The following is an 11159-nucleotide window of genomic DNA, read 5'->3' as shown; positions in this document are numbered from 1 at the left end:
TGGGTAGTTGAGATGTCCCCCAGCACCACTGAAGAGCAGGAGCTGGGTCTTAAGAAATTCCTGAGAAATTTCCCTTCTACTGCCAACAAGTAACACAGCAGAATGACCACGGCATAAATCAGCTTTATCTTGGAGAAAACAAAATAGCTTTCCTCAAATGTTTTAAAAGTGACTTTCCATTTTTAGATAAGCCCATGGACTTTATCACAACAAACTAAAATCTGCCACCAGCCCAAGCAACGTGGCATCGTGCAGAGCAGCCAAATCTTATGGATAGTATTTGTAGCTTGTGTATCCCGACTGCACTAGGAGAGGGGTTTCCAAGTGATGACAGAAGGTTGTTCATTTGTGATTTGCCAAGTTCTCCATATTCTACTGGCTGACTGTTTAAATCACTTTCTCAGCCCTTCTGATGAGGACAACTTCACTGCGCAAGCAGGAGCGGGGAGTTGCTTCAGTGCTTTTTCTTACATGGTGGATCCTTAACAAGTCACATTTATGACAGTTTCCAAAAATAAAACAACCTCAGCTCAGTGCAGGGCCTGGAAAAAAGTCTTAGGCGTAGAAATTGACTGCTTTTAGTTTGCAAAAGAATTGTGTGCCTGGGTCTTCTCCTAACCCAAGCTTCCAAATTCAGAGGATTTTCCCTATTCTGTACCTGGTTCAGCTACTTTTTCTTAGATTATTCAGGTACAAGCTCCAAGCAAATGTCAACCAGAGAGACACAGATTTCACACCGGGCAGAATCATTTCAAAGTTTGGTTATTTTAATGCAATTTCATTGTTCAAGGTAGTATGGATACGTTAAGTGGTTCATTTCCATCCTGTAGGAAACACTAACAGCTTCTACCTTATGTAATTTTGTCAAATTCAAACATGACTCGTTGACCGGTTTAATAAAACATTTTCTTTACATAGCTTGACAAGTTTTTCTGGAACATTTTTTTAAACCTTCAAGTAGTTTGGAAACATTTGCCTATTTGCTCATTCCTCTGGGCACAGCCTTTCAGAGCATTTATCCCATCTATACTGAAAATCTCTGTTCTCCCAGCTGGTGGTAGGCTACTTGGTGGAGGTGATCGCAGAGAAATGAGCAAGCAAGCTTTGTCAACTACTTCTAATTCTCTTAATTAGTATGCTGCGATCCACCCCAGCTTCTGCAAGGTCAGACATGCAAGACGAGTACTTGGCCAAAAAAAGCAGGATTCTAACTAGTGTAAAAATAGATTTTAAATAAAATAGAATCTCTATAGGAAAGAGAATTAAGTTAGCTTCCCATTCCCACTCTTGCTTTAGGATATCTGTATATATAAGTGCAAGGGGGACTTATGGAGTTGGTTTGCCCTAAGAAAAAATTGAGAATGTCTGAGTACATTCATGTTGCAAAGTTACCGGGAAGGTTCTTTGGGAAATGCTGCGGCACATCCCACAGAAGTGGATGGTGATTAGCGAGACAGTTGGTGTGCGAACAAATAACGTGCAAAATGTTTAGGTCAAAGAGGATGAGGCCTAATCGTAGGCTAAGAACCAATTCTGAATTGTGATAATTTGAAAACCTTGGCTAATTATAAACACAGGAAAGAAAACCCATCATTTAACACTATGTCTTGTTAACCTACCCAGCTACCTCTTTTGGAAGCGAAATTCCAACACGGGTCTTACTTTAATTTTGCTTAATTTCCACACATTACGATTTTTTTTTTGACATTTCTGTTTCTAGAAAAAGTACACAGCCCCTCTGTTGGCCCACGCAAGCATTACATGACTGTTTTAAAGGGGCCTCTGTTAAAATTCTAATTTTTGGATTTAGCCGCAACCTTTTGGATATGCCTTGAAGGCATAATTGAAAATCTGCCCAAGCTCCCTTTAGCCGCAACCTGAACACGCAGCCCAATCTTTTGTAAACACTCAGAAAATACTGATCCCAGCAAAATACAGTCAGCCAGTCAGAGGCCTCACTCTGCCTTTTCACATGGATGATAAATCTGCCTGCTTATTCTTGCTGGATGCTAGGAAATCCATTCTGAGATTTGAGTCTCAGAGCAAACATTTAGCCTCCTTCTCTGAGGTACATAATGAGCTGTGGAGGCATCAAAAATAAACAAAGTGGGGACATCACCATTTTTCCTACACTGGGTCCACTCAGTCTGCTCGGGGCTGTTTGTTTTTCCTGGCTAGGCCTGGAGCAAGAGGAGATGGCTGCTGGTGACAAGCCAGTGCCAGGTTTACAGACCCAGCCTCTTTTCATGTAACATTTGACCAATTATTCAATTCCCTGGAGGCAGGGAGGGATGCCAATGCTAATGCTACGGAATTTTCATAAATCCTCAGTGGCCATGGAGAACCTCTCTCTCAAGCAGCTGCGATGACCTCAGGCAGGTTTGGTGCTTTAAGGATAGTTACCTTTGAGGGGACACAAAAAAATTCTACCTCTTAAAGTGATTCCAGAACTGAATGTCTAATACACCAACTCAATAAATACAACAGAAATATGCACAGCAGAGTTGGGGCATCTATCAAGTAGGAAGGCAAAATGGTCATTAGAACGTCTGAGGTCAGTGAACTATTACTGTTGAAAAAAGCAGCCACCTTTGAAAACACTGCCCGTTTCCCTCAGCTCTACTAGCTGTCAGCCCTCTAACGTTCGTTACACCACACGGTAGCAAATGAAAGATCCGAACAACTGCGGCTTGATCTTCACTTATACTTATTCAGGGTCCACCCTACATTTAGCTGAAGGCCCCAGCACACCCTTGCTGTGCCAGGGAGAACAGTCTCAAGGACATGTGTTTTTCTGAAGGTCACTTGCCCCTCTTGCTGCGGCCCTTCCTGGAGGACAGCTTCCCGCTGCCCCCCGAAGACGGGGGGCTTGAGGCCGAGGCCATGGCAATGTTGATCTGTCCCTCCTGGATTTCCTGCCGGGTCTCAGCGGGCAGGTGGTTGATCTTCTGCTGCGTCTCCAGGTAGAACATGACGTCCCGCAGCTGCTCCTGGATCTCAGTGATCTGCAGGTCCTTCTGGTCGCAGGTCTCCTTTAACACCCTCTCCTCTTCCTTCAGCTTGTTCTGCAGGAGGACTTGGTTGGCTCGCAAACACTTGTTCATTTCCTGCTCCTCTTTGAGCTCTGTGGTGAGTTTGGCCACTTTCGTGTTTAGCTGAGTGCACCTTTTACAAAACAAAGGAAAACAAAGCACGTTTTTCATTTGCTGACACAGTCCCCTTTCTGCTCTGGGATTGAACAGAGGAGCCATGACCTCAGAAGCCATTTAGGGCAGACCCCGCCCTCCCATGGCCAGGGGGACTGGTTTGCTGCCATTGCAACAGCTACCTCAAACAAGAATTTTGCTCTAGTTAACTAAAGTGTAGCCTCAGGACATTTTTTTTTTTTTGAAGGATCAGAAAATTTTCAATAGCAGAAACTATTCTGTGATTCATGGTAAAATTTCTACTGCTTCTTTGTTTTGTTTACATGGGTGGCTTAAGAGATGATAGCTATGATAAAGAAGTTATGAAGAAAAGTGACATTCTTAAAGAGTCAAGTATTCTGATCTCAACTGCATTTGCTGGAGAAGAGTTTGCAAGAATAGGGAGTGCCTTACTGATGCTCAATCTTACTCACAAGTAAAGAATGACAAAACACCACTTGAGATACCATTTTTATGTATCAGAATGCCAAAGAGCTCAGATGTGGGAAAAGGGAGCACTCCCACACGCTGCTACTACAGTGTGAACCGGCACAAACTCCTTGGAAGTCAACTTGACACCATCTATAAAAATCAAAATTTCACCTGCCCTTTCACATAGCTATTCTACTTCCAGGAATTTATCCTATAAAGTAAATATACTCAGGACTGCACTAAATGACAAATGCAGAAAGATGCTTATTGCAACATTGTTCATAGTAGTGTGAGACTTGAAACAACTTACATGTCCTTCAAGGGGAACTGGTTAAAATTATTATGGGACCTTCAGATGTTACAAAGATCAGAATAGATCTAGATATGCCAGTACAAAAAAAACCCAAAAAACAAAAAAACTCCAAAACAGAATATTTTACCAAATAGAATACCTAATATTATTCAAGTTTTGTAGAAAAAAGATGTATATGAGAGGTTTACACAGGTACTGCAAAAGACCGAGAACAACAAAGACTCACTGGTACCATTAATAATGGTTACCTCTAGATAGCCGGATTTGGGGATGAAAGAAAACTTCCAGTTTTAACTTTTAAATTCTTTGGAACAGTTCAATTTGTTAGGGTGCTGAAAGCATAGGAGAATTTTTGATTTGTATTTCTATTAATGTAGTGTTGTTTTCACAGCAGTTAAAAAACACCCTTGCAGGGGGCTCCCCTGGTGGCGCAGTGGTTGGGAGTTCGCCTGCCGATGCAAGGGACATGGGTTCGTGCCCCGGTCCGGGAAGATCCCACATGCCGCGGAGCGGCTAGGCCTGTGAGCCATGGCCTCTGAGCCTGCGCGTCTGGAGCCTGTGCTCCGCAATGGGAGAGGCCACAACAGTGAGAGGCCCGCACAACGCAAAAAAAAAACCCAAAAACAAACAAAAAAACACCTTTGCTGAAGAGTTTCTTTTGGGGTGATAAAAAATTCTGGAACCACACAGTGGTCATAGCTGCACAACACTGTGAGCTGCATACTTAAGACGGCAGAATCTACGTTACATAGATTTTACCCCCCAATCCCCCCACAGAAATGACTAAAAATATCCACCTATTTGCAATGAGGGAGAACAGGTGAAAGGTATACGGGAATTCTTTGCACTATCTTTGCAACCTTTTTGTAAAACTAAATTTATCCCAAGATTAAAAAAAAAAAACTTAAGGGACAATTATCCCCCTTAAATTTATTTTTTATCCATTTGTCTGGAGTAAAAAATCCAATTATTTTTGTGAGTATAACTTAAACTAGAAAGGTAGTTTCAATCAGTAGCAATTATCTTCCCAAATAACACTAGTAGAGTCTGTTCTTGCCATGTTGTTGATGAGTTTTTTGCTCCATGTTCAACATCTTTGGCCTGTAATTCCCGACTAAGGCCAGAACACATGCCATCTTCAGCTTAAATGTAAATCTCTTTCCTAACTGCCATTTCTCAGCCACCATGGCTCAGAGATGCTCTGGGCACAAGGAAGTTGCTTTCTACAGGCCAAAATGGAAGATACTTGCATGTAGCATGAGCACAGACATCAGGAGAGCGTCCTGCATTCCACATGGCATCCATCTGGCATGAAACACTGAATTTTTTAGTAAACAGGAAGTCACAGTAGGTTTGCTCCATATATGGGGAGAGCCCTGAAAACCTGGTGATACACACTTGACAATGAGAGTGTGTCCATGGGTATAAAGGAGATTATCTGTTTATGGAACCTGTTAGAATAAAAAAGCTAATTAAAAGAACAGGCCAGTTATACCTACTTTCTTTCCACAGACTGCTTTTCTTTCAGGAGATCATTTAGTCTGTGCTCCAAATTATCACATTTCTCAATTGTTTCTTTAAATTTGGTCTTCATGTTGTTAATCTGAAAGAGCAAACAGAGATCAGTTTCACTTCACAAAGACAAAGCTGTGTGGCCTTTGGGGCTAACATCACAATTTTTTTTCCCAATTACCTGTCTTTAACTTTGACAAACCAAATTTGGAAAAGGTGAGACCATTATCTGAAAGAATTTCTGCAACAGGAATAAAAATTTTGAGAAATCCTTTTTTCTTACCATTTCTCTAAACCAGGATCAAGAGGGTCAAGAGCTACTGAATGTTGAGTGAAACTGCCAGAAGGTAAAGAAAGAGCTTCAGGCTGTAGAGCATGAGATGATTTATCAGAGGCCAGACCAGAACCTCCCATTCTTTGTTTTTAAATTGAAGCGTAGCTGATGATATTGTGTAATATTGTGTTAGTTTCAGGTGTACAGCGAAGTGATTCATATATATATATTTCAGATTATTTCCATTATAGGTTATTACAAGACATTGAGTATTGTTCCCTGTGTTATCCAGTAAATATTGTTCCCTGTGTTATACAGTAAATCCTTGTTGCTTTCTATTTCATATATAGTAGTATCTGTTAATCTCATACTGCCCTTCCTTTCCCCTTTGGTAAACGTAAGTTTGTTTTCTATGTCTGTGAGTCTGTTTCTGTTTTGTAAATAGATTCATTTGTATTATTTTTTAGATTTGGATATAAGTGATATCATGTAATATTTGTCTTTCTGTCTGACTTACTTCATTTAGTTTGATAATCTCTAGGTCCATCCATGTTGCTGCAAATAGCATTATTTCATTCTTTTTTTATGGCTGAGTAATATTCCATTGCATATATATACCACATCTTCTTTACCCATTTATCTGTGGATGGACATTTAGGTTTCTTCCATGTCTTAGCTATTGTAAACAGTGCTGCTATGAACACCAGGGTGCATTTTTCTTTTCAAATTAGTTTTCATCTTTTCTGAATATATGCCCAGGAGTGGGATTGCAGGATCATATGGCAGTTCTGTTTTTAGTTTTTTAAGGAACCTCCATACTGTTCTCCGTAGTGACTGCACCAATTTACATTCCCATCAACAGTGTAGGAGGGCAGAATCTCCAATTCTTAACTGACCAGTTTTTTAACTCTTGAGATCATATTCTAAAAGTTACACTTGACCCTTGAACAATGTGTGGTCTCGACCCTCCTTGAAGTCGAAAATCTGAGTATAACTTTATTGTCGGCCCTCCGTATCCATGGTTCTGCATCTGTGGATTCAACCATTTGCGGATCCTGCAGTACTGTAGCAGGTATCCACTGAAAACAATCCACATATAAGTGGATCTGTGCAGTTCAAATCCATGCTTTTAAGTGACAATTGTATTATCCAAATAATCTGAAGTTACTTGTAACAGGTGATATGTTTGGTGCTTTTTTCCATCCAATTTCACTATTAATTTACTCATGTACTGTGAAGCCATATGGAACATAAGCAGTTCTTACTTTGAGTTTATATAAAGGCAATTTACAGAGAGAATTCAAATTACATTGTCTTAAAAACTTAAGAGAAATTAAAAATTCTGGTGTATTATGTGTCAGATGGCAGCAATCCTAGCAAGGAATCTGTGGAAGTCTAGTTATGTAGACACTGGATTCACACAGGTGTTAAGATCTACAGACTTGGGAAACACCTCAACTCCACTTGTCTAAGGACACAGGAAGACAGGTGGATCGTGAGGTAATAATAATAATAGGAACAGAAGTGACTGAGAATTTAAATCCTATGGCCCAGGTCCTGGCTAGGTGTTTTATAGGTAGTATCTCATTTATTGTTTATAACAAGCCTATGACTTAGGCATGTAAACTTTTTACAGAAACTGAGGCTTAGAGAAAGGTGAGGCAATACACTCCAAGGTCACCCAGGTCGAGTGACATGGGTCCAAGATTGGACCCCCAAGTCTGGGTCCAAAGCCAATTTCTAAAACTCTCTCTGCACTATATGGGAGGCCAAAGCTCTACAGCAAAGGAAAACTGACCTCTTGGCAAGATTTAAACTCTTAGCAGAGATCCGTGATGCATGCAACATCCATCACGCCAGAAAAAGGGCCACTACTTTTAACGCTTTCTTTTTTTTTTTTTTTGCCGTATGTGGGCCTCTCACTGTTGCGGCCTCTCCCACTGCGGAGCACAGGCTCTGGACGCGCAGGCTCAGCAGCCATGGCTCACAGGCCCAGCCGCTCCGCGGCATGTGGGATCTTCCCAGACCGGGGCACAAACCTACGTCCCCTGCATCAGCAGGCGGACTCTCAACCACTGCGCCACCAGGGAAGCCCTTAACGCTTTCTTTTTAAACATTTGCTACGGCTCGCCTAGCAGGTCTCTAATAGCACTGCTCCCTCTTTTTTTAAATAAGAAATTAACTGTTTTGTAGAAATTAATTTTAGAGCCAATGTCATTAAGGTGGAAGAACATGCAATTAAAGAGAGATTTCTAAAAGTTCCTCTATGTCATAAAAATAAAAATAGCTTTCAAATTGCTCTCATTCTATTTGGTATTAATTTTCTCCTCAATATTGTTTTAAAATAAGACCACTAGATCCTTCTGACATTTTCTCTTAAACTGACTCCTGTCAGTTTAGGGAAATTGGAAAGGACAGAAATGACCATCAAAAGGAACCAAACTGTCTGTTTTGGTCACTAAAGACAATAAGCTAAACACATTTAAATCAAGATGAAAAATATCTAGTAACCTCAAAAGGTTTCTGATATTGCTAGAGACAAATGTTACAATGGCTTAAATTAGTGTTTGTTTTTTTAAAATTTATTTTTGGCTGCACTGGGTCTTCATTGCTGCATGCGGGCTTTCTCTAGTTGCGGCGAGCGGGGGCTACTCTTCATTGCGGTGCGCGGGCTTCTCATTGCGGTGGCTTCTCTCGTTGCGAAGCATGGGCTCTAGGCACACAGGCTTCAGTAGTTGTGGCACACAGGCTCAGTAGTTGTGGCTCGCAAGCTCTAGAGTGCAGGCTCAGCTGTTGTGGTGCACAAGCTTAGTTGCTCCGCAGTATGTGGGATCTTCTCGGACCAGGGCTTGAACCCGTGTCCCCTGCATTGGCAGGCGGGTTCTTAACTACTGCGCCACCAGGGAAGTCCTAAATTAGTGGTTTTAAAAGCACTTCTGACCATTAGCCCTCAGTAAGAAACACTTAGTACACACACACACACACACACACACACACACACACACACACACACACACACACACACCAGGGCTTGAACCCGTGTCCCCTGCATTGGCAGGCGGGTTCTTAACTACTGCGCCACCAGGGAAGTCCTAAATTAGTGGTTTTAAAAGCACTTCTGACCATTAGCCCTCAGTAAGAAACACTTAGTACACACACACACACACACACACACACACACACACACACCCCCACACACACACACCCACACACACACACACACACACACACACACACCCCCACACACACACACACACACACACCCTGATACAAAAGTTTCACAAAACAATATTAAATGTGATACACTCTGACATCTACCCTATGCTAATAAAAATGCCAGTTGTAGCCACCACACTCAGTTCACAATCCACACCTGGAGAAAGAGCAATTTCTCTATGGAGCTAGAGGTTTAAAAAGAAAAGAGGTATCTTTAGGGGAATGCACCTGTACTGATGGCCTACTCTATGCTCTTATACATGGCCCCACTAAAACTATGAACCTTCAAGTGGGTATGAGCTTCATTTTCCAGAACAGACTCTGCTCACATACTACAGCAATTGTACTACCTAAGGCATCGGGGGACTGGAATAGTATTATAATTGAAGTCCACAGTGAATTTCAATCTGCAGCTCCTCTCCTCCCCCACATTACCTTTATATGAGGCCCATGACCAAGAATCTCTGCCAGTGAAATGCACGGTTACTGTTTTCTCCCTGCATGTGCTCTACTGCTGAAGGTGCCAACGGACAGAGGACTGGTCAAAAGGAGGACAGCAGCAGGAACAAAAGGCTTGCATCACCAATTAACTTACGGATAAGTGACATTTTTTACTAGAAAACAAAATATCCTCTTCAAGCTTTTTATTTAGGGCTGCCCTTGCCTCTACCTTATCCCTACCTAAAAGTAGACACAAGTTTCACATTTTTAGCTTCCCTGCCCCTTGACTTGCTTTCCATGGGCGTGTGTTAGGGAATGCAGTTAATCCTAAAGAGTCTTAAAGGGCAGAGAGAATCCTGAGCTTAGCTCTCAAGGGTCTGCACAAAGCACTTTAGGTGCTCACGCTGGTACAGCCTGTAGAAAAACCCATTAGTGAGGCTGCATGGAGTTGCCAGTGCTCCTCCCTGGGAGCCCCAAACCTGGCACCAAGTGGCAGCGACCTCTGCTCTGCCTTGTGAGTGCCATCAGACGCACCTCCCTCCCACGTGGACTCCAATCAAGCCCTATTCAGAACAGTATGTCAAGTGACCTGAAGCCCCTCTGGAAAGGCACTTCCATTGCTTAGAAGGTTCCTGTAAGAATTTCATCATGGACTTTTCACCAAAGATCATTTTAAAGCTGGTGTTAAGCCTTAATGAAAAAACCTGATTTCTCCTCATTTGTAGGCATACTCAGAAACTTGGGCCCATGGGCCTGGCATAAAGTGAAAGCTTGGCCCTGCCTGCTAAGCTCCACGATAACACCAGTTACCACTGAGGTGAGCCCCAAACCCGGCTCTGCAGTCCCCCCATCTGAGGGTCCAGTTGCTGGTGAGGATTCGCAAAGTTATTAAAATAATCACTTTAAAAATAATCATTTAAGTCAATCATTTAAAAACATTTAAAAGCCTTTACTTAACACTAAGAGAATGACTGAATTATGAACACTGTCTCTAGGTCCTGATAACGGTTCCCAGAGCCCTAGTTATACACGAACACTCAGGCGCTCCCTGGTTTTCAAAGTCCCTGGCCTGGAACCCTCAGGGTTCCTTGTATATGCTGGAGCCAAAGGCCAAACCAAGCAGGTGGAGCTCTGGGCCACTCTGGGCCGGGTTTCCACCAAAATCACATCACTTTTCTCTTCTATCCATCCGAGTAGTGAATGGCCTTTTCTTTAAAGCATTATTTTGTTAAACTTTCAAGACTACTGCCCTAGACTAATAAGGTGCCATGGTGACCACTTCAGCATCTCTGCCTAATTTTATTCCCTTCAGTTTCAAAGCACCATCTTGTTGCCTCAGGAGCGCATATTCAGCTCCCCAAAGCAGCTGTTCCCAAGGTGACAAACCAACTGGCTGACTGAAAGTACAAACCCTCATGCACATACTTCTATTTTTTAAATGGAATTGCACAAGGCACTAGAAAACCTGATTGAAGTTAACAAACAACATCCCAACCCCAAAATACCAAGCCTTTAAGTCCAAGGTTTCTTTGGTTTCAGGTATGTAGCAAGTATTTTATTTCTTCCTTAACTTAGTATAGGGCTCAGCACAAAATAAAATTGTGTCTAGGGCTCAGCACACAATAAATCTTCTTGATTTACTAATCCTAGGTGAGAATATATGTCTGCTTCCCTTCTCCTTTTAAATTATGCTTAGTTGATTACATTTGCAATAGCGTATTTCTGTCTCTTCCTTTTCCTCTTTTTGACTAACTTCATTCTCATTGTGGTCTACAATTTCTTGTTC

General features: G+C 42.0%; 1 protein-coding gene across 1 annotated transcript in view; it reads right to left on the bottom strand.

Annotated features, from left to right (window-relative positions):
- Positions 1–746: 746 nt before the first annotated feature.
- BRAP (BRCA1 associated protein) overlaps positions 747–11159 on the bottom strand; it is a 37937-nt gene continuing 27524 nt past the window's right edge. The window contains exons 11-12 of the mRNA XM_060121056.1: positions 5430–5533; positions 747–3165 (exon numbers count right to left, since the gene is read on the bottom strand). Coding sequence (XP_059977039.1) covers positions 2802–3165; positions 5430–5533 — 468 coding nt within the window. The 3' untranslated portion in view covers positions 747–2801. The remainder of the gene's footprint in view (positions 3166–5429; positions 5534–11159) is intronic.

This window comes from Lagenorhynchus albirostris, chromosome 14 (assembly GCF_949774975.1).
Source record: "Lagenorhynchus albirostris chromosome 14, mLagAlb1.1, whole genome shotgun sequence".
NCBI classification, from domain to species: domain Eukaryota; kingdom Metazoa; phylum Chordata; class Mammalia; order Artiodactyla; family Delphinidae; genus Lagenorhynchus; species Lagenorhynchus albirostris.
The sequence above is the reverse complement of the archived record's forward strand: the minus strand, read 5'-3'. Positions and strand labels throughout refer to the sequence as shown.